General features: G+C 47.3%; 1 protein-coding gene across 10 annotated transcripts in view; it reads left to right on the plus strand.

The window, feature by feature from the left end:
* Nucleotides 1-23,547, plus strand: part of TLN2 (talin 2) — a 409,742-nt gene that overhangs the window by 326,214 nt on the left and 59,981 nt on the right. For all 10 annotated transcript variants that reach the window (XM_045822076.1, XM_045822086.1, XM_045822079.1 and 7 more), the window contains 6 exons: nucleotides 1,986-2,126; nucleotides 2,560-2,741; nucleotides 3,841-3,973; nucleotides 6,249-6,350; nucleotides 10,686-10,856; nucleotides 19,571-19,717. In XM_045822076.1, coding sequence (XP_045678032.1) covers nucleotides 1,986-2,126; nucleotides 2,560-2,741; nucleotides 3,841-3,973; nucleotides 6,249-6,350; nucleotides 10,686-10,856; nucleotides 19,571-19,717 — 876 coding nt within the window. The remainder of the gene's footprint in view (nucleotides 1-1,985; nucleotides 2,127-2,559; nucleotides 2,742-3,840; nucleotides 3,974-6,248; nucleotides 6,351-10,685; nucleotides 10,857-19,570; nucleotides 19,718-23,547) is intronic.

Consider the following 23,547-nt stretch of genomic DNA (forward strand, 5'->3'; position numbering starts at 1 on the left):
CAGCGCTGGGGGAAGCTTGGCGTCTGCCGTGCGGCTAGAAGCCATGTCATCCCACCTGCAGGGACATGCCTGGCCACCAGTGGTGCTGGGACACGAGTTCCTTTGATGCCAAAGTCCACTCCGGTCATCTGCCTGCTTCACTAGTTTGCCTGTGCTGGGGCCACTCCCTACAGGCTCCTGCTGTGGGGCACCCACCCTGCCTGTCACTGTATTCCCAAATTGCTCTGCAGCCTGATAGGGCCTGACCTCCAGGAGCCAGTGTTAATAGTGCAGCAAGGTTAGAGTGCCAGGTTTACGTCCACGTTGCTGGTGCTGGGCCCAGTGGAGGCAACAGGCACCAAATCAGTGGTTAGTGAGTACACGAGTGGCAGTTAGAACTGAGGCCACATACGTGAGCAAAAAGTAGCAGGCACATAGGGTTTCCATTGGGCCCGAAGGATGGCAGAATCAGAGAGGTCAAGGTAGAGGTCAGAGCCCACCTGGCAGGGAAGGGCATGAACTGAGGCCATGCACAGCATTAGCAAAGATGGTGAATCAGCCAGGTTCATGGGAATTCCTCTGAAAATCCTAGCTTGGTGGATGTGTAATTATTGTCCCAAGCTGCCAGCGCTTGATGGGAATGTAGTTGTTATTCAGAAATAGCCTTTAATCTGATTGTGCCTGCCTTCACTTGCCTTAATGGAAAATAGAAATATGCCCATCTCTGGTCTGGGCTGTTTCCTAATGCTGGTGCCTCTGTTGTTCTGTTCACTGGCTGTCTAAATTAGCACTTAAATAGTGCTCATAACAGTTAAATTAAAAATTTAATTAGTTGTTTGGTGAGGAAATTTACGTTCTTCTACAAAGATAACTGCCTTCTGAAATGTGGCCCTTTGCTGGGAGGCGGGGGTGCTGTCGTTAGACCACAGGCTGTTGGCTCCGACAGTCCTCTTCTTCAGCAGGTGCAGCCTGGGGTTGGGGAACCTCGAGCCCAGGTGTTAACGCTTTGTGAGGCAGCTTGGCATGGGTCACAGGCCACATTCCTGAATTCTCATTCATCCGGGCCATTAATCGACAATGTAACTGATCATTCAATGCCATTGTGTTACCTGCTGCTAATTTAAAAAAGAAAAAAGCTACTGAAACATAAGATGGACAAATGAAAAAAAAACACATAAATCCTATGTTAGAGCTCAGGGAGTTTTCTCATGCTGAACACACCTGGTAACTACAGCCAGAACAGGACATGGAGCGCAGCCAGCCCTGTGCTGAGAGCACAGCCAGCTGGTGCTCCTTCCGTCATACCTGGCCCAGCACCCTAAGTGAGCTTCACCTGTGTTTGCACTGTGCCCAAGTGGAATCATACAGTAGGTACCTTTTTGTGTCTGACCCCTTTCACTAAATGTTGTATTTGTGAGATTTGTCCACAGTGTTGGGGTTCGTTCTAGTCTGTTCCTTCCCAGTGGATTCCCTTTTGCTCATTTCAGGAGGGTGGATATGCAAGCCTTCCTCTACTGGTCCTTCAGGGACATTGAGCTAAAACTTAGAAAAAGTCAAAAGTGCTACACAATGTAAAGTATTTTTATAGTTTGGGAGGAAATAGACTTAATTGGAGTGAAAATGGAGAGGAAGAACCCAAGAGTTATTGTGTCAAAAATGGGGAAGAAAATCATCCAGGGGCAAGGTTTGGCAACGTGGCTCAGAGGGAGTGAAGAGCGGCGTGTTACTTGAATTTGCTTCTGCCTCACGTGAGTGGCCTGTGGATGGCCCGTGAGGTCAGCTGTCCTGTGAGCCACACATTCAGCTTTATTTCTTATAATTGCTGACTGGGCCCCACTGCTTGATGACAGAGATCTCACTAATTAGTTCTTATTTATTACTTCTGAATTCACCAAACATTTTGTATTCCCACTAAACCACCTTCTCTCTCTGGAAGGTGACTACTGTAGCCCCGGAGTGACTTGTGCTTCTCAGTGGGGTAAAGTCTCCGTGTTGTGTCCCGTCAGGCCCTGGATGGGGATTTCTCTGAAGACAACCGCAATAAGTGTCGCATTGCTACCGCCCCCTTAATCGAAGCCGTGGAGAACCTGACAGCCTTCGCATCCAACCCTGAGTTTGTCAGCATTCCTGCCCAAATCAGCTCTGAGGTAGGGAGACTTTGGCTGGGGTGTTGGGGCACTGAATGAGCCCAAACAGTGAAGAACTCCCAAAGATCTCTCTGTCAACACGCAGGGCTTTGTTATTGTTGTTGATGATGCATGCACAGAGCTAATGAAACTCAATGTCTGTACATGTCTTAAGAGGTAATGCCTTAGCTTTGTATGTTGAGAACAATCTCTCTGCATAGGTTTGGGGCTGATTCTTGGTAAGCATCCCACACAGAAATGATATTTAAGGAGTAAGTGGGGACCCAACTTCTCACCATCAAGGCCCTGTGTGAGCCAGCCTCCTTGGTTCCCTACCCTATATGTCTCCTTCCAAAGAACAAAGGCAGTGACTTGGTAAAGGACAGGACCTTCCAGGGCCCAAGTCATTCACTCTATGCAGCCTGTGCCTGATCCTTCTGCTGTCTGCTCCCAGGGTTCCCAGGCACAGGAACCAATCCTGGTCTCGGCCAAGACCATGCTGGAGAGCTCATCGTACCTCATCCGCACGGCACGCTCCCTGGCCATCAACCCCAAAGACCCACCCACCTGGTCTGTGCTAGCCGGGCATTCCCACACTGTGTCTGACTCCATCAAGAGTCTCATCACCTCTATCAGGTTAGTTTCACCTCCAGAAATTGCTAGGGACCTGCCTCTGAACAGGGCAGGTGGGAAATAAGCCCATTAGAACTTGTATTTCATAACAGTGTGGTTGAACGTTATGATCGTCTTTTTCTTTCCTTCTTTGGCATCAGTGGCAGCACTGGTCACAATAATAACAGCTGAATTTATGTCAGATACTCTCCTAAGTATTTTACCTATATTACCTCACTTGATTATCACAACCACCTTGCAAGGTAGATGCTACCCTCATCTTCATTTCTCTGATGAAAGAATTGAGGCAGGAAGGATTGAAGTAACGTTCCCAAGGTCAGCCCCAGGCCTGATGGCTCCAGTCCCGGCCTTTCCCACCTTTCTACCACATTGTCTGTAGCCAGGAGCTTGGCAGAGAGCACCACTGTTTGCTTAGCAAGATTGGGGGTTACTTATTTTGCCAATAAGGTAAAAAATTATTCTAGGTCCCACCATATCTCTAGGGACCTCTGGCCTCCTTGGTGAAAGTAGGAGCCTGAGAAAATATCCCCTAAGCAGATATAACATTTCTGAGGTTGACCAAAGTCAGTACCCCACATCATGGAATGCATCCTTTTTATTAGTTATATTTTGTTTTTCAATTACCTTCAAAACTCAGGACTATGGTTAACTTTCTTAGTGCATTACAAAGAAGCTTTCATGAAATATTTTAATTTCTCCTATAACCCAAGACTTTGTGAATAGTATGCAATATAGAGAGCATAATATGGTTGCCCTGGAAATAGCACTGACTTTTTTTTTAAGTGAGGATTCCGTGCTTGAGCCAGTGAAAGGATAATCCAAGTCCAGACTGTTGCATTTGCAGACATCTGGCACCAGCCTGCGGTGGAGGGTGGCACCACAGCCTTATCACCAGAAATAAGCAGAGTTAGCACACGTGTCCAATTAAGAAATGCACCGGGTATGCAGAACAGCCTTGCCAAGCAAGTGTCAGGTGTCCACTCCTCAAATTAAGCAGCCAAGTGGGGCAGAAAGCAGAGAGGGGCTCCTGGCTCACCGATGCAGGGGTGGGTTGTGGGACTTGGACCCCAAGAGCCTGTTTAACTCCCTCTGTCCCTTCCAGAGACAAGGCCCCTGGCCAGAGGGAGTGTGACTACTCCATCGATGGCATCAACCGGTGCATCCGGGACATCGAGCAGGCCTCACTGGCAGCGGTCAGCCAGAGTCTGGCCACAAGGGATGACATCTCTGTGGAGGTATGCTGGGGCTTGGTGGCCAGCTTGGAGGGCTCTGGAAGTGCTGAAGAATCTCAGGACCAGGCTTGGGGGAATGGGTGAATGGGACCAACATGTTTTGGGATCGGGTAGGGCAAATGCTCAGCAGGGAATGATGGTTTAGTGGAGGAGCACATACCCTCCTGGGGGCTCAAATGTGGCTAAAACTTGAAGAAAGATCAGTGTCTGATAAGAACAAGTTAGAGCTGGGGTTGCCGTGTTCAGTTTAACATCAGCAGAGCGGGCGTGAGCACAACATTGGGAACATCTTGCTGTCATCCTATTTCCTTTTGTCATCATGTGCTTTTTGACTAATGGGCACGTTTAGCATTAAACTCTATACATTTGGTCCATTCAGAGATAACGGATGGATTTTTTTCCCCTAAGTTACTCAATATCTGGTATTTGGGGACCTTTTGCACTCTGTTGTTAATTCGGAGCCACTTGGCCTTTTCTTGCCAGTTTTTCCAAAGTCGAGAATTGAGTTTTCCTACTTTGATCCTTTGAGTTTTCTCTATTGCCTGTCGAAAAGCCTCCAAGTACACTTCTTTCTTCTTGTTGAATGTGCCTGACACTCAGAAGGTGCTTAATAAAAAGTGGATGGTCTCTCTACAAATGTTTCTCTTTCTGCCACTGAGTTCATCAACAGTGGACTGTGCGGCCCATCTCAAGGAGTGGGCCCGGAGCTGATACTGCTCATTTTTATTAATAAAGCTGTTTCTCCTCAGCTTCATGCAACCACCACCCATTTCCAAGAAAAGAAAGAAGGAATAAGCATTCTCATCCTGCGCAGAATGTTAGAATTATCATTAATCTGTTTTTCAAGTAGAATATGAACACGGAAAAGTATGCATAAGTGTGCAGCTTGATGAGACATCAAAACTAAGCACACCCTTTAACCCGCATCCTGATCCAGAAACAAAGGTGACCAGCACCTGAGAAGCCCCCTCGCGCTCCCACCCTGTTACCCTCCCTCCCCATGCATGTCCTCCGCCTTCCTCCCTAGGAAGAAAACCCTCCGCTTTAACTGCACCTGCGCCCTACTTGCACCACATTTTATTTAAGAAACCATTAGCTTGTCTGTAACAAGACAACATTGCTGGAATATTCTTGAACTCTTGACCATAGTCACATTATAAGTGAGAAGATAAGGAATTAACTAAATGAGACCCTTGGAAATCTGGGGGTTTCTCACTGCCCGCCTCCATCTCTTTATCTCTGTTTTTCCTTTTTCCCAGGATTTCATTTTCATGTTAGACTGCTCGTCTTGTTGACTAAATCTACTCAAAGCTCCCGGCCCGTATGCAGCACTGTTCAATGGGAAGGGACCGAGTCTCATTTCCAAGGAGCAGGACAGTGTCCCTTGTCCTATAGGAATTGCACCCAGTCCATGCTAGTGTATGCAACCCTCAAATGGCCAGTGTTTTAACGTATTAAATCCTTACTCTATCCAGTAAAGCTCCTATGAAGATTCCTACAAAAGGATCTAATCTTTCCCACTATTAGCTAACAGTATCCACCCCCTCTCACTCCAGCATCACCGAGATACCTTGCCCTGTCTCTGTATGGCATGCACTCAGTCCTTTGGGATGCAGAGAGTAAACTCTCTCAGACCTGAGAAGAAAAGCCTTAAAAGGATGCCATTTTCGCTGACTGTGTCCACATCACCAAGTACAGTGGACAAAGAGCCTGAGCTGGTGAGCTCAGAGAGCTTCTCCCCTAGCATTTTCACAGGGTGGCATCTGAGAAATGGTCCTGCTTCCAGAGAAGTGACCTCATTTTTACGTCACCTACTCCCCTGCTCCCTTAAGGAGTTCTTAGTTCTGAGGACACAGTGACCTGGATGGTCCCTCAGGCCCACTATTGGTTGTCTCCATTTGGACAAAGTCATCTTCTCTTCTTGGAAAGGCCTGGCTGGTCCACAGTTTCAGGAATTAGGCTGCATAACCCAGTGGAAGATACCAGTAGCATCAGCTGCGACTGTGGTTGGTGGGAGTGAGAGGCCAGTGGGAATAGTGTTCCTCAGGCCTGCCTTATGTCACTCATGGGTGCTGCTGGGGAGGGGTCCCAGCCTGGGATTGCTGAGGACCTCTGGCCTGGGGAGGGGCAGGGAGAGCAGAAGCTTGATGACATGGCCAGGCATTTCGATGTCCATTTCTTGTGGCCTCCCTTGTCTTTCACACGGGTCTTTCTAAATCAGTGTGCCTATATAGGGAGCAGGTATAGGGTGAATTTGACAGCTTTCTCTCCTCGTCAGGCCTTGCAGGAGCAGCTGACGTCAGCAGTCCAAGAAATCGGGCACCTCATCGATCCCATCGCCACGGCAGCTCGGGGAGAAGCAGCTCAGCTGGGACACAAGGTGATGTGCACCCAGGGGATCCTGCTGAGAATGCTCCTAAGAGAGGGAGGTGGGGAGAGAGGTTTTTATTGATTCTGTTACTGTTCCCAAAACCCTGGAGCCAGCTCTTGTGCCTGGGTCCATGCTGGCCCAAATGACGGAAAAGAGCACTCAGCCTCCCTCTAGCATCTCCTCCAGAAATGTCCCCTTCAGCATCTGTTTTCACCTGGTGTTGAGACAGAAACTCCAGGGAACTTTCTCTGGTTGTGGTCAGACTTTTCCACCCGTGAGGCATGTAGAGTCGTCTGTGGCTCGTGGCCTTCGCTGAGGTACAGCAGAAACTACAGTTGATGTTCCTAGCCTGCTGTCTGTCGCCTTTTGGCCCTGGCTGGCTGGCCTCATTCTCATGTATTTTAGGGGTGCATTGTTCTTCCATGGCCTCTATTTTATTACCTATTTTCACACATGAGAAAGCAAAGCAAAGGAAACTTGCAAATTTCACTCTGGACAACTGAAGCCTCCCTGCGTGGCCACCCCAGAGGAGCCCTTCAACCTGTGTCGTTATAGTAAGTGCCCAGTAATGTTTGGCCTGTTTGGTGTTCGTTCTGCAAATCCTTCATGGAGAGTTGGCTTGTCAAGCAGCCCATGCCTCCGCAGAGAGAGGGCAGATATTGGATTTTTAACAACATTCGAGGTTACCTAGCATTTATCAAGGCAGCCATCAGTATCGATGTGCATATCAAATCCAGGAGCCAGAATTGTCTCTGTAGATATTGATTTCAGGAAATCGATATTCTTGCTTTTTTAAATTACAGAACAGCTTAAGGGACTACTAAGCTTGCTGCTAGTGTTGCAAGGAGAGGTTTTTGAGATTTAAAATGGTCAGTGTCTCTGCCTTTTCAAGGGTGGCAAATTTTATTTCTCAGTATTGAGTTCCTTTAGAGTAAGAAAGGGGCTCATCCCCCTGTGGGAGGAGGTTTGCAAGGGCTGGGGGAGCGGCCTGGGGACTAGAGCCACTGCCTGTGTGTGTTCTGCTGGGAAACGTTTGGCACAGAAGCCGGGCTTTGTTTCAGCACTTACTAATCATTCCAGTAGGAATTTCATAAGAAAATACTTTCACACTTCTAGAGCAACATCCTTGTCTCTGCAGATACATTGTTAGTAAGAAAGACCTATTCCCTTGTCAGTGGGTGGCATCGAAAGAATAACATGTTCGCATCACTTGAGTCATAAATTTGCCCCTGGCCCTTTGGCTAAGCCAGTCTGGCTTTCCAAAGGGGAGTCTGGACAAAGGCAGCCTAGGGACCTCTGCCCAGAAGAGTTGTGGACTAAGGAGTTGATACCCACATGGTCCCAACGCTTCATTACAGTGCCCAGGGGCATCCTGGATTAGCTTCAGCATCACCTGGAAATGCTGAGTGCAAATTCTTAGACCTCACCTGTATTAGTTTTCCCATAGCTGCTGTAACAAATTACTAACTAATTACTAATTAAACCAGGTGGCTTAAAACAACAGAAATTTAATCTCGCACAGTTCCGGAGGCCAGACGACCAGAATCAAGGTGTTGGCAGGGCCAGACTCTTTCTGGGGGCTTCAGGGGAGAAACCATTCTTCGCCTCTCCCCGCTCCTGGTGGCCCCTGGCATTCCTTGACCACATCGTGCCAATGTCTGCCCCCGTGGGCACACTGTCTCCCACTCTTCTGTTTGTCCTTCCCTGTTCTGTCTCTTGTAGGGTTCTTGTCGCCAGATTCAGAGCCCACTCAAGTAACCAAGGACGATCTCATGTTCAGATCCTTAAATATACCTGCAAAGACCCCTTTTCCCAGTGAGATCACATTTACGGGTTCCGGGGATTTGGACATGGACATGTGTCCACCATGTGTCTGCGGGCCACTATTCAACCCTCTCTGCCACCGTGGGCTGAGCGAATCAGCATCACGTACTGAATGCTCGGAATTCTCTGTTATTTTAACTTCCTTGCTGGCCCAGGAGAGGACGTCTCCTGTCCTGTCATGTCTCTCGAGAACAAAAGGTGTTAGCTCCCTAAACACAGGAGAAGGCTCGTCCCTTTTAAAGCCTTTGCCCCCAATACATGAAGAATAGTATGTGACACAGCATTTGAGTGCCTACTATGTGGCAAGCATTATGCTAAGTGTTCTCACGTAAATTAATTTAATCCTCCTAACTATAGTATTGAGCTTAGTGCCACTATTAATTCCAATTTGACGGAGGAGGAAACCAACGTCTTGTCACAGGAGGCAGTTTGCCCACGGTTTCCCAGTGAGGAACAGGCAGGGAGGGTTCCCATGCAGCGGCTCCGACCCCAGAACTTCCCTCCATCCCCCAGCCACACGACCTCCGTGGGGAGGTTGGACGCCAGCTCAGCTGCAGTTGATTATCCTCAGCGCGCAGCAACCCTTGACATTTTACAGTTGCATTGATGAAGTGTACTTTTAAAATACTAAAACTAATCTGGAGACCGTGTAAAAGTAGAATTCATTAAACAGTTTGATTCTGAGTGCATGTGGGGCACATCCTGAGCCCTGACCCCTGGTGACCCATCGTGCACGGTTCCCTTTGGTGGTGACTCAGGTGTGCTTTCTGGGCAAGAGAAGGAAATCGAGTGCAAATGTGCAGGACTGCCACCGGGGATTGGCTGCAGGCGGTGGGGGCCCCGGACATTCAGCCAGGCCACGCATCTTGGCATCAGCTGCAGCATCAGTCGCTCCTGCTCACAGGATGAGGAGCCCCATTAGAGTTCATACAAATTGCCAGAAGGGCCAGCAGCAGGCCCGCACACGTGCCCTGAAATCTATCTGTAAGATAACTGGAGTCAGAGATTTTTTTTAAAAAGACAATATGTTCATTGCTGGCTGACAGCCTTGTCCCACTGGGAGCTTTAAATTTTGGAACCCTACGTTGCCCCAACCACCACGCCCCCACTAACTCCCACCCCTGCTTCGTTTCTCACCTAGTGACTGCCGCCGCCCATGTGAAGTGGGCTTCCTACCCACGTCCCCTCACACGCTTCTTCCTCCATGTGACAGGAGGAAGCACGGGGGGACTTGCTGTCTCAGGGTTGGAGCTTAAATATGCTTGATGGAAATAACTGGGCCATTAGCAATCGTCACACAAAATGAGGAGCTGGAACGGAATACTGTAATCTTTGCGTTTTATCTGAGTGGGAATAGATTATGATACCTGAAGCAAATACGGTAGAAGTTTAAAATGCAATGTTCTGGATGCTAGGTCGGTGAGTGTTGCTGTGTTTTTCTGGGCCTTTACTTTAAACACTTTACAAAGCAACAGGCAAGTACCAAACAGTAAACTGAAATCCAATATGACAACTTAGCAGGACAGGAAGGAGCATGAAAAGCAGCAGACAGTGCAGTAGTGGCCGAGACTGGGACACCGGGCGTGGACTGGGACACCCGGCTCCTGTGTCAGCCCTGCCTCGGCAGCAGAGGCTGAGCAGATCGTATCACCTGCCTAAACCTCCAGTTCTTCCTTGTACTACCTCCCACAATTGTGAAGACTAGATGAGCAAGTGGAGGGGAGGCATTTGGCAGAAAGGCTGGCAGTGGGATGCCCCCATCAGCACTGTGCCGTGTGGCGCTGTGGCGCCCAGCTGGTGAGTTTGGGTGAGCATGTGTGCGCGTCCCAGGCACTGCCCCACTGGCAGTAGCACTCTGCTGGAGCAGCGGTGAGCTGTCATGATGGGCGTTTGTGTTCTCCTAGGTTCAGTGGAGTGTAAGCAGAACATCCAGGCTGCTGTGAAATCATTTTTGTTTTTATTCCAAATCCACACAGTTTGGTCAAAATGCTCAGGGCAGAAGGCAGTTGGATCAGCATCCTAAAAACCGGTGTCTTTTCCTCTCAGTCTTCTTTTCTCATCGGCCCTGCTCCCCTGCCCCTCTCCTCTGCCCCTTCCTTCTTAGTCTTTCAAAAATTTTTCCATTTGTGAAATTAAAATTTGTAAAATTCTCACTCTGAACTCTGGATCTTAGAAAGGATTTCTTAGCACTTAGCTCACGATGAGAGATGAGACAGAGAGCTCCCCAGAGGAAGTAAGAGTTCCAAGCAAGAGTTTGTGAAGCAGCAAGTACTTTCAAAAGCACAGTAGAGCAGTGACTGAATGAGTAAGGTCTAAGGATCCACTGTATAACATGGTGACTATAATTCATGATACTGCATTGTGTAATAGAAAAAAATGACAAAAAATGAACTTCAGCAGACCTGACTCTCCTTGGGAGTCACCCCATCCCTGTCCTAGCCTCTCCCCTCCAGTGAGCAGGGCCCCTAAAGCAGACATGTGTGTTCACATGATGCATCTGTGGCTTTTTTGTCTTGAAAGGTGACGCAGCTGGCAAGCTACTTTGAGCCCTTGATCTTAGCCGCGGTAGGTGTCGCCTCCAAGATTCTGGACCATCAGCAGCAGATGACGGTGCTGGACCAGACCAAGACGCTCGCGGAGTCTGCCTTGCAGATGCTGTATGCAGCCAAAGAAGGTGGAGGGAACCCCAAGGTACAGCTCAGGATGCCGGGGACTCACTTAGGACCACTGAGAAGCCGTCATGTTCCTCTGTATTGCATCCTTCCAGGAAAACACCTCCAGTTCTTAGTCGGTGGCATTTGATTTCCCACTCAGAGGTGTGAAGTAATCTTCTATTGGCCTTCCCAGGGATCTTTAAGAGGAAAACAAGAAGCATACATATTTAATGCATATTTATAAGTTGGAGTTTTTTTTCCTAGCAGAATGTGAGGCAGGTGTCCTAGGGGAAGAAAAACATATTCTGTGGGTCTTATGGGAATAGGGAGTTGTAATACCCGCCAGCACCCGCTCAGTGTTGCCAGCCAGCTTGCACGAAACACGGCTCTGTTGTTTCCCAGTGAATGTCCTTTCCATTCCTGGTGCTCAGGTTCAAAGCAAACCGTGATACAAGGTCACTCGTGTCCTGTGTTGCTATTGCCTCAGGAGCAGGAGTGTAAGATGAAAATTCCCCTCGCCACTTTGCAGGTGGAACATTTCTTCAGCCTAACGTGTGACCCAGCTATAAAAAGTGGCCAGAGATGACAACAGCAGGTCCCCTTCTCTCAGCGATGATACTTGAGTTGGAGTGGTTGTGTCACTTGTGAAGCCATGGCACACCTTGATTCCACAGGGTGCTGGTACCTGGCCAGGAGGTCAGGGGCTTCTCCTGCTGTTCGTCTGTATCTTGTAGCAGCTGCCCCCTCGTGATCAATCTGATATTTTCTTTTTTTTAATCCTCCCTGAGGATATATTTACTGATTCAAGAGAGAGAAGGAAACATCGCTGTGTAAGAGAAACATCAGTTGGTTCCCTCCCATGTGCACCCCAGCCAGGTCTGAACCTGCAATTAGGAACATGCCCTGATCGGGAATCGAACCCGCGGTCTTTCGGTTTATGTGACAGTACCCAACCAACTGAGCCACACTGGCCAGGGCTTAGTTTGATCTTAACCTAAAGGGAACACTGACTAGAAAGATCTGTGGGAGATATTTACCTACATGCTGTAGGAATCCATGGGTGTGTATCTACTTTTTAATGTGTTCTGTTAATGTCCAGTTGGTCGCATGGTACAGTAGAGGAAACTGAAGTAAGAGAATTGCAAAATAGTATCAGAGCTAATAGTTTTTGAATGCTGACTGTCACTGATTGTACCTTATATCCTCATCTTGTTAATCTTCATAAATATGCCCTGAAGTAGGAAGGTTCCCATTGACAGATGTGGAAATGGAGACTGAGACTGCCTAGGCGAGTTGTCTGAGATCACTAAGGGTGGACGCAGGGCCAGGACTGAGCCTTCGCCCTACGAGCCTTGGCCAGCTCTGCCCAAAGCCGAGACTAGAGAGAGGTCAAGGGACGCTGCAGGAAAGTGGGGACATTGGGCTGCTTGATCTGAAAAAAGGAAATCACTCAGCACATAGGATTGGCTAGACTCTTCCTCGGAGAAGGGAAGGGCATATACAAAGGCATAGATAGGGTTATAAAAGAATTCTGATAGCTTTAGAAAGTAGCACGCAGTGTGGTGTATGTGGAAGGTACGGAGTGCGGAGGCAGTGGGATGAGAGGGTAGACTGGGCCACATTGTGACAGCTCTCCTCTTCCACACCAAGGAGTTTGGGCTTTGGAGTAATCAGTGGGGAATGACAAAGTGTAGGGACACCATTCTGGTGGATGCATGAATAATGTCTTCAACATGAATTTCTTTATGCAGGTTTTCATTCATGTAACTGGCAACTATGAAGAACCTCATTATGGGAATGCTAAAAATATTAAGTGTCAGCCAGTGCCCTCACATTGTTCTGAGTTTTCTGGAAAAAAATAATAAGTCTAGTTGCTGTAGCCAGGGAGTAGAGCAACAAGAACACCCTTTTGACTGTGGGAGATCAGGGATAGGTGCCCCAGAGCTAGCTGATCCCTTTGCACCCTCCCCAAACCGGAGGAGCCAGGACTCACCTTCGGGGCCCAGTCCTGGGTTGCCTTCTCTCTGGAACTCTTTACTGCCAGGTCTCCATATGTAATATCTTAAAGACATCCTCGTGGGATTCTCTTTTATACCAAGAAACCTGAACTGTAAGCTTTACAATGACATCTGCTTGGACATGATGGCTGGAGACCAGGGTGGACTAGTTTTCAGCGAATGACCTAAAGCATTGCATGATGGGCTAAGCTGAGTAAAGGTAGAGCAGGAGTTCATGTCTGTCCTCTTGACGATGTCATTCAGCCTGTGCTCTGTCTGCAAACCCTGACAGGCTTGTTGCAAGGACTCCTGGACACTACAAGTTGGCTTTTAGGCCCTTTCTTAAGAGGCCTGAAGCACAGACTTAATTACTTTGGGTGCCATTCTTGGAGCAGATATTTACTAGGTGTTATTTGCTATGTGGTAGGTGATATGTATGTATGTATATGTGTGTTGTATGTTATGTGCCTGTTTATATATGTCGTGTGTGTCCCTGTTTGCACAGGAAATGTGGTTAAATAGTTATCAATAGCTTTGATCTGGTGAAAAATAGCACCAGCTTTGGGATCTGAGACACTTGGATTCAAATCTCAGCTCTCCCTCTTACTAGCAAATTACTTCATTTCTTTGTTTCCTCATCTAAACAATGGAGTTAATAATGAATGTCTCTCTGGGGTAGTTGTAGAGATTAAATGAGATAATGAGCCCGATGCATTATGTGTTTTTTAAAAAGCGGTTGCCCCAGAGCCTGGCGTTAACGAGTCCCATGTAGCCTCACCCTCACCCCACTGGGCCCTGTCTGCCCTCACCCCCACCCCACCAAGTTCCCTCCTAGATTCTCTTTGAAGGGCCCCTCCAGCTCTGCCTGCACACTCAGCAAATACACAGTCTATCCATCATTGGGTGGTTCAGTTACCAGCTGTCTCTTCCCTCTACCGAAGTGGAGATCTGCCCCCCGAAGCTCTACTCTCCATGCTCCTGTGATGTCTGTGCGTGCCGCGCAGGGCTTTGTAGTTGCAGCGCTGGAATGAAGAAATCAGGCTCCCTTGGAAGCAGACTTCAGACATGTTTCCAGAAAAGAACGGCATTCTAGGTTTTTCTGCCATGCAGCAGCAACAAGAATGTAAAATACCAAGTTCATTGCTGGGCCACCTGCTGGCTCCACTTTCCAGATCGCTGTGTGTCGGTGAAGCCTGAATCGAGAGCCCCGGCCACTGTGTCCTTGGGCGTCTAGAAGGAGTGTGCGCTGCCAGCCCGAGTGTGTGATTTGGACTGGCTGTGGCTGTGTGATCAGGATGAGGTTTGCCCTTGGTGTAAGAGGGGCCGGCCCCGGGTGAGGCCTGCAGGAATCGGAGGAGGCTTCACAGAAGGGACTCGAAGCCCACCCTTTAAGGATCTTTAAAACTTAAACAGGCAGACTGAAGGAAAGCAGGCCTTTCTTAGAGAATTCCTCAGCATGAGCCAATGGGACAGTAACTTATTTCTGGGACAGCGAAGGACAAGGGTGTGTTTTTGTAGGTTTTGGTGCTTCTGTGTGGAGAAAGTGCCCTTCACGTTTCCCAGAGAATCCAGTGAGCAGTTTTGTGATTTACTGCTGCTGCCCTGAAATGTGCTGCTGACACCTTCCTGGGACCTTATGGGGGAGCAGACACTGGGCAAGCAGCTTTCTCTTCTCCCCCAATGTGTATAGCTGACCCTTAAAATACGTAGCGGTTAGAGGCAGTGACCCCATGCACAGTCAAAAATCTACGTGTAACTGTTGACTCCCCAAAATCTTAACTACTAACCATCTACTATTGACCGAAAGCCTTATCAACAACATAAACAGTCAGTCGGCACATATTTTGTATGTTATATGTGTTATACAAGGTCTGTCCAGAAGGTATCCAGCCTTGTAATAGGACAAATAGAAGCATTTACTGAAGAAGATACAAAGATACAAGAAATATTGTGCATTGTATAATGACGTCTCAGTCCCCTTCAAAGGAGGCACCTTGGGACCTCACACAGCTCTCCCAATCACCATCAGCTGCCCCATCATATTTTCCTGAACCTCACTGATGGTCTGAAATCTCTTCCCTTCCAAAGGTGATTTGAGTTTTGGAAGGGTCTGAAGTTACAGGGCACCAAATGTGGGCTGTAGGGGGGCTGAGTCACCTGGGTGATTTGATATTTGGTCAAAAAACTCTGCATGAAACATGATGCATGAGCGGGCACGCTGTCATGATGAAGCTGCCAATCACCAGTTGCCCACACCTGCGGCCTTTTGAATCACCCATACAGTTTTTGCAGAGGAATGTTCAAGCTCAATGCAAAATTTGATGCAGATTCATTGTTCTGCTCAGTCATTTTGAATGCAGTGACCACACAGTACACATGTTCACTCAAGTTTCTGATTCCTGTGGCTTTTTGATCCTGTGGCAGACAGGGTCAATCTCCTGTGGCTCACACAGCCACCTCTTAGATTTCTTCTTTCATTTAATCACTCAAAAGAGTTATTTACCATCTCTCTGTGGCTTTCTTACCTTCTCATCTACCTAAGTAAAGATGCAGTTTCTTGGGCCTTTGGAAGGGTCATCTGTCCCCAGGGAGAGTCAGGGCAGCCATGACCACTGCCTGGTGGACCCTGTGCCTGGGTGCAATGTGATTTTGATGCTAACTCCCTGGCATTAGGTCAGACTTCCCAGGCCAGAGGCACAGGTTCCAACTAGACTGCCCCCAGTTCAGCCACAGCCACCCTCATGCTGACCCAGGAGTTCCCACTACCCCTTAGGTTCTATCATCTGCTAGAATGATTCCAAGAATTAAGGAAATCGCTCTGCTTACAACTGTAGTTTTATTGTAAGGATAAAAGCCAGCCAAAAGAAGAGACAAAGAGGATGTGAGCTGGGAGGGTCCCAGACACGGAGCTTCCTGACCCTGGGCTGTCACCCCCCAGCACAAGGCTATGTATCACCAGCCGGGGAAGCTGTCTCTGCCTTCACCGTCCAGAGTTTTTACTGGAATTTTGCTACTCAGGTTCCACGGATTGAGTTCAGTCATGTGACCAATGACTCAATCTCTAGCCCTCTCATCTCCCTAGAGGTCAGACGGAGGTCAGGCTACTATTGTGTTGCTCAAAGCCCCAGCCCTCTAATCACATGGTTGGTCTTTCCAACATGGCCAGGCCCCGTCTTAAAACTACTCAGGGGCCACCACGAGTCACCTGGATAGCATAAACCAATGTATGGTCTGAGGGGCCCACCATGAATGACAGAGCCCCTCCTAATTGCCCAGGAAACGCTACAAGCTTATAGGGCTCCCCCTGAGGAACCTTGGACAAAGACCAGCCACATATTTTACTGTTCACCACCAGGGTCGAGGCTCATCTGATGGCCAGCTACCAGGAGTTGGAAGACATATGCAGGCTGGGCCCTGGGGAGCTCTAAGGAGCAAATTTGGAAACTGTAAACTGGCAATAAATTCGTGGGCAAGTGTAGAGCCCACATGGAAGACAGACCTGAGAGAGCGAAGGCCAGGTTGATGCTGGCCTGCAGGGAGGGCTCTGAGTGAGGGTGACCCAGCCAGCTTCTCAGCTTGGTAGCAGGTCCTGAGGCCCCTTGCCCTTGCCATGTAGCACCTGGGTGGCTTTGCCTTGTTTAAAAAGTTACCTGATTGGGGGACTGACTGAAACCTCCCTCTTGGAGGTTGCATATTCCCTACATTAAGGTTTATTTTTTCCAGTAGTGCTGAAAACTTTGATCCGATCTAGCCATATGCTCATTTTCCTTTTGACCGGTAATGTGTAAGTTCAGCAGATGGCCAGCTGGCCAGTGGCTGTTGTCATCCACCAGGTCTCTAAACTGGAGGACATAAGCTCCTGTTTCCACAGTATGACTGTCAGAGGGTTCTTCCCTTCCACTGGGCTGTGGGGGTTGAAGGAGGTGAGCACAGCAGCAGTCAGCACAGTGCCCAACACTGAGGAGTCCCTCTTACATGCTAGTGGCTGTCTTTGCCATTGCTGCTGTTACGTGGTTTGACATTTATTGTTGTTCTTGTAAAATGCTAAAATACTGAACCCAAGATAACAAGAGCATAGATTTTAAAACTGATGTAAACGTTGTATTGGGCCCGTGTAGGTTGGGTCTTGCAATGTATAAAGTACATGTGAACCTTTGGCATCTTGCCAGCATCATCATGAATGTTGTCACATGTTCTTGGTCCAGGCCGGAGAGCTACAGCGTGTCATCACAGCTGAGGAAGCCCAGTCGGTGGCTCAGGGTTGGGGAGGGAGGGCCAGTCCTGTTCTGACTTCCCCCAAGCCTTGTCTCTGCCCTGAGCTCTGCCACTCGTGGCTGTTTCACATCATTAAAACAGATGGTTTCATTTATTTCTAAATGAGCCTCTCCAGAGGAGAACTTGGCACCAACAGCCTGTGAAGGTTATCCTTGTAAAAATTTTTTTGAAAATGAAATTGTCTCACTGGTTACTTAGTCCCACCTTGTGACTTCATCAGGCCCTTCATTTCCTGTGAACACTATGCTTCCAAAGAGAAGCTGAGTAAATTGTCTGCACGAAACACACGATTTATTGGAGAGACCAACTGTAGTGGGTGAGAGAGAACAGGAGGCAGGCAGGAGCGCTGCACCACACACTTTGCATGTGGTGTTTCACCTTGTCTTCTCCGCATTCCTTCTCACCTCTGGACCTTCGCCCTGGCCATGCCCTCTTCCTGGAAGGCTCCCCCTTCTCTCTCACCCCATCAACTCTGCCAGCAACTGGTCTCTTCCTCAAGGGTTCACCTTCAACCTGGACACCTCTTCTGAAGAGTCTTCCTCACCCGAAGGCTGGGTTAGGAGCCCTTCTGAGGTACTGTTCCAGTTAGCTATTGCAGCCAACAAGCCATCCTAAAATGTAGTGACGTAAAACATCATTTCGGTCCTATCCGTGGTGGGCCTGCAGATTCATAGAGCTCAGCAAGACGGTTCTCATTCAGAGCCCCTCTTGTCATTGCAGTGAGACAATGGCTGGGGCTCGAATGGCCTGAGGCTCAGTCACTCCCAGGTCTGATGCCTGGATGTGGATGAAGGGGAGACGGGAGGTGAACAGAACCAATCTCTGCAGACAGAGGGTGAAAGGGTGGACCTATGAGAAGGCCAGCCTGGCAGCAGCCAGGATTCCATGCCAGGGAGAAGGGGAAATAAGTCTAGAGAGAGGCTGCCTCCCTGCCCCCATCGAGGGCCTGAAAAACAAAGGGTGGATACCAGTCGGGTAGAATGAAGGAATGTTTGCTACTCAAAGTTCTTTTTCTTCTAAAGTAATTGTTTTCTTCTAAAGTAATTTGAGTAGTAATGATAAATGATTAACATTTACATCCTGACACAGTTGTTGCCTCAAGAATACCATATGTGATCAACTAAGTTCACATCTTGACAGATGTCATTTTGGAAGAACTCTTCATGGTTCCCATGGCTTTTCAGTACTGCAGACAGCTCGTTCCTATGGCTCACATACCCTCTTGGAATTTTTTTTTATTTAAATCACTCAAAAGAGTTGTCATTAACTATTTCTCACTGTTTTCCTTACCTTCTCATCTACAAAAGTAAAAATGTGACTTCTTGGACCTTTTTGAAAGGTTGCCTCCCCCTGAGAGTTGGCCTGGGCAACCCACAGCCACCACTTGAAGTGCCCAGGTGCAGTGCGGTTCTGATGCTCACTGCCTGATTAGGTCAGACTTCCCAGTTACAGGCACAGACCCCAACTAAACCACTCTTGTTAGAAATGATAAGGGGTCTGCACCATATAATCTCATCAGAATTCCACTGCATAGCATTATTATAATTCCTATTTTGCTTAGGAAGCCAAGCTCAGGGCCACTTAGCTAGTTAACAGTGGAGCCAGAACTAGAACCAAGGTTTTCCTGACCACCACCTCCCACCCCAGGACCTTGGCTCTTGCCCCTGTATCTCACTACCATTTGAGGCACCTTTCAGAGAACCTAGCACTCATCACTGTTTCATCTTTTTCATTCCTTCACTTATCTAGCTCCTACTATGTACTTGACACACAGGTTAAACACCTGCAGTTAAAGCATCTCCAAGGTACTACCTAGGGGAACTCATGAACGCCCATGGCTTTGCCTGCAGAGTGTCTGTTCCTGGAGGACTTTCCTCATTCATTCCTCCAACCTCTTGGCAATGTGCTTAGTTCCAAAACCTCTTGGTCTTCTACAGATTTATGTCTCCTGTATGTACCTACATTTCCATAAAGCAATTTTACTTGTAGAAAGGGAATTAAACTGTGCTAGGAAACTGCACAGTTTAATTCCCTTTTTGAAGGGAATTTGAAGAGAAGTATATTTGATGTAAACACATTTTTCCTTTATATGAGCTTTTTATTTTTTAATCAAATATGTCAACTTGTATATTTGGAAATCTGTGGCATTCTCTACACTACAAACATAGTAACATAAAATTAGTCATGTCATAAGATGCTACTTAATATTGCAGTTTCATTTTTCTTTTGCATTATAAAGAGGTCTTTTTCCTGTTTGTTTTTCTGATTCTTATTTATTTTTAAAACCAATGTACAAAGTTAATAAAGGAAAGGAAAAATACAGAATATACATTGCTATGTACCATAATGGGGATATAGTTTTGTACTTTGCTTTTTCGGGTTATTCTTAAAAGCAGTGAAGTGGTTCTTAAGAGCCTGAGCACCATGTTTCTGCTTAAGGGAACATTTCACCATCTTCTTCCCCCACTTCCCTTCTCAGGCGCAGCACACCCACGATGCCATCACAGAGGCCGCACAGCTCATGAAGGAGGCTGTGGATGACATCATGGTGACGCTGAACGAAGCCGCCAGTGAAGTGGGGCTGGTGGGAGGCATGGTCGACGCCATCGCAGAAGCTATGAGCAAGGTGGGTCTGTGCTCCCCAAAACTCCCCCCCCCCGACCCTGTTGCCTCCAAGGTTTCCCTCAGACTTGGTCCCTGGGTGCTTTTCTCTCAAGAGCACCTTTTCCCTTTTCTTGAGGGTTTTAATTACTGTACAGAGGGACTATCTTCTGTCCAACATATTCATTCTTCATTGTTCATTGATTACTGTGGTAAGCCAGTTGTACCCTTTCTTCCAGTTCTACATATGGGAAAATGGAGATGCAGAAGATATCATTGGTTACTTCACTTATAAAATTGAAATACTAATCTGCGTCTGCTGTCTACCTCATAGAGTTGTTGTAGGGAACAAACTCTGAAATGAAATAATGAAGTAATTCCCAAGTGTTGGTCCTTGGCATGATTACTTTGGAATCTGGGGTCATTTCACAATGCACATTCCTGGCTTCCAGGAATTCCAGATTCCCCCAGCCCCTACTCTGCTGAAATCTCTATGGGGTGGAAGCTAGGTAACTGTATTTGTATTTTTTAAAGATCTTCAGATTTGTAAATCTAGCCAGATGCAGGAACCACTGAAGTAGTATGCACAGAAGCCCTCAGTGAACTCTTGGAGGCAGTGGATACAGAAGACACCATCAGCGTCCTTTCTCTCCTAGTGACCCATCGTTGAGCTCTGTCAGTAGGATATGTGACTAGAGCCAGTTTTAACTCAGTATCTTTGGCTCCTTCCCCCACGGAAGCCTCATTAGTCATGTCAGTTTGACATTCATTAGAATTAACAATTGTTCATAAACATCTAATTGCTATCCCATGATAGCATAGCCAAGAATTTTAGACATCATCTGTGTTTTGAAACATCCATTGTCAGATTGTGAATACACTCTTATAATTTTTCAGGATAATAACCAGTCTTTAATTGCTAATTTAGAGTAGATTGGTGGGTTCATATCTCCATAAAGAGATGATAGCCTGAAACTATAATTAGGATGAATCCCCTTAAACATTATGGATTCATTATCAGACTGATGAAGTCACAAGCCAGGCAGAGCTGCTGGGGCTCCCTCTCCAGACTCCAGACTCCAGCCTTCGCCTTGTTAAAGCACTCCAGTAATTTCCGCTGTGGGCTTCTCATGCCGCCAGTGTGGACAGTTTGGCAGAAAGTGAGTGAAATGCCCCCTCTTTTTCAAGGCCCTAGAATGAGTCTCAGTGGATTTGTTTTGTTTTCAGGACACCAGAATACCAGAGCTTTGAAAATAAGCCTGTGTCTACCGAGGATAGTAAATAGTGGTTCTCAAGGTTTCTCAGTACAAATTAGAAATCCAAATGATAATCTCTTTCTTCTCAGAAAAAGAGGTTTTTCACAGTCACTGTAGTAATAGAGAAGAGTCTCATAAATCCCTGGACGATGAAAGTCAGGTTCCTGAAGTCCTTTCTTGATCGCCGTTGAGCTCTGCATGCTGCGGTGGATTCAGTAAGGAAGGCAGCTCTCATACAAGCTCATGTCAGTGGTGTAGGTTCTTTTGGAAGGGCTGGGAAGTGAGTGGGGCTTACCTGGGAGCAATAATTAGGAACTGCCACAGGAACAAAAGTTTTTTCCCCCTCTTGGTTTTGTAAAGTATTCATTTGGGTTCTCATTGATACCGCTAAATTCTCACCTACCCAGACCTGACACCCAGGGTGTACGATACAATGCCTCTTTCCCATCCTCCCTTTGTGCAGCCCACCCCACATGCCCACGCTAGGACTCTCTCTCCACTGGTACCTCAGGTCCTTTGAGCCTCTCCCGAAGCAGCAAGGCATTAGAAATCTGGCATTTTCTGAGCCTGTTATTTGGTTTAAATACTGATCTATTTTTAGAATCACTGTCTAAAATTCTCAAAGACAGTTACTGGCAGAAAAATGTGAATGTGCCCTATGTTGATTCTAACTTGAATGCAGTTCTTGACACTTTTGAGGCTTCTGCTATGGAGACTCTTCTTGAGATTCTCTCTCTGTGAGTGAGGCCCCAGAAGGTTTAGGGACTAATAAACTAATAGGAAGTAATCAGCTCCATGGGTGACTGTAGACAAATCACTCAAGCTCTCTGACCCTTGGTTCTCCCACTAAACAAAAACACTGCTACCTACATCACTATTATCTCATAAAAGATTATATTAACATCAAAAACAGTAGGAAGGCTATAATCTCAGAATAAAGGAAAGTTCTTTCAGCTAAATTTGAAAAAAAATTTAAATTCACCGTTTGTTCTTCCTTTTCTCACTGTCTTCAGACTGGAAGATGGTTCATCCCAGTGGCCAGTGGCCCCTGTATTCTAAGCTTCCCTTTAACCCCAAAATTCTGGAGTGTTTGCAACTATGCCACATCTCATATGAAGGCTGTCAGCACATCTCCTGATATTAAGAAGATACAGTCACTTTAGACTCAGTGTATGAGCCCACAACTCAGTCCTCATCTGACCCACAAGGCTCCCACAGTGTAGTGGAGATATTTGGCAGCATCTATCTCCCTGATAAAGAAACCTAAGAAAACATACATAGCCTGGAGTTTGTGCTGATGGTTTGGTGGAAGTTACATCCCAGGCCGAGCACACCCATTATCACATGTAGGCTACCGCAATATGTTCCTTCCATTCACATTGCAGCTTATGCCTGCTCGTGAGGGGTAGCTCTTATTGAAGACTGCATCTGACATTCTTCTCATTGCCTTCTTGGCCCCTTGTCTCTCCCCTGACTACAAGCTACCTGGCAGAGCTTCCAAAGAGATCTTCTCACATATGTCATTGCCTAACCCTACTGTCACCATTTTTCTCATGATTTCAAGAATTTTCTTTCTTTTTTAAAAGATTTTATTTACTTTTAGAGACAGGGAAGGGAGGGAGAAAAACAGGGAGAGAAACATCCATGTGGGAGAGATTGCATACCCTCAACTGGGAACCTGGCCTGCAACCCAGAGATGTGCCCTGACTGGGAATCGAGCTGGCAACCCTTTGGTTCGCAGGCTGACAGTCTGCTGAGCCACACCAGCCAGGGCAAAGTTGTTCACTAAACAGATCCAGCTTCATTCCCACCACTCTCAACAGCCCCCACTGCTCACTGTTCTTAGTCTTCCTTTATCTATATTCACCTTGTCTTCTCTCCTATTGTCATTCAGCAACCAGTGGTGACAGTAACGATGTGGTGGTGAAGACAAGTTGCCTTTTTCTTCATCATGATCATCATTGCATTAACATCATTATTGTCATCTTCTTCATTATCATGGTCATCATCTCCTCTTCCTTCATATAATTCTTGACCGGGTATGATCTCAGTTGACCTTCTGATGCTTGGAAGTTTCAGTTTCCAGCGAAGGACCTGAGACTCAGAGACCCAGCTTGAGACCTATTCACAAGCCCTGGAACCGGGTCTTGAATACACATCTTCTGAACCAATATGTCCCAAGATAACCCCTTTAAGGAGCAGCCATTGTCCCACTTCTCTAGCTCTCCCACCCCATGGTGATCTCACCCTTCTCTCAATTCTTGTTGTGCTTAGAGTCAGACGAGTAACAAATTACATCTGCTGCTTCCAATTTCTTCTCTCTCAACTCAGATCAGAAGTGAGCATTCCAGGGTAGAGACATCTAGGGAAGCCCTTTGTGATATAAATTCTGCCTCCTCCCCCAGCCATTCCCATCACTGTGCCTCCCTACAACTGCCCAGCTTACGCCCACCTTTATATGTTTGGATGCCATTCCCTGCCCTTGGGACACCTTCCCCACGTTATACATGCAGCAGACTCCTCTCCTTGGTAAGACTTGGCTAAAACATCATCCTTCTGGAAAGGCCCCCCACTCCCTCTCAGGCAATGCTGGGGGTTT

The sequence above is a fragment of the Phyllostomus hastatus genome, unplaced genomic scaffold, assembly GCF_019186645.2.
Source record: "Phyllostomus hastatus isolate PE091 unplaced genomic scaffold, TTU_PhHast_1.1 phas_scaffold_501, whole genome shotgun sequence".
Lineage (NCBI taxonomy): Eukaryota > Metazoa > Chordata > Mammalia > Chiroptera > Phyllostomidae > Phyllostomus > Phyllostomus hastatus.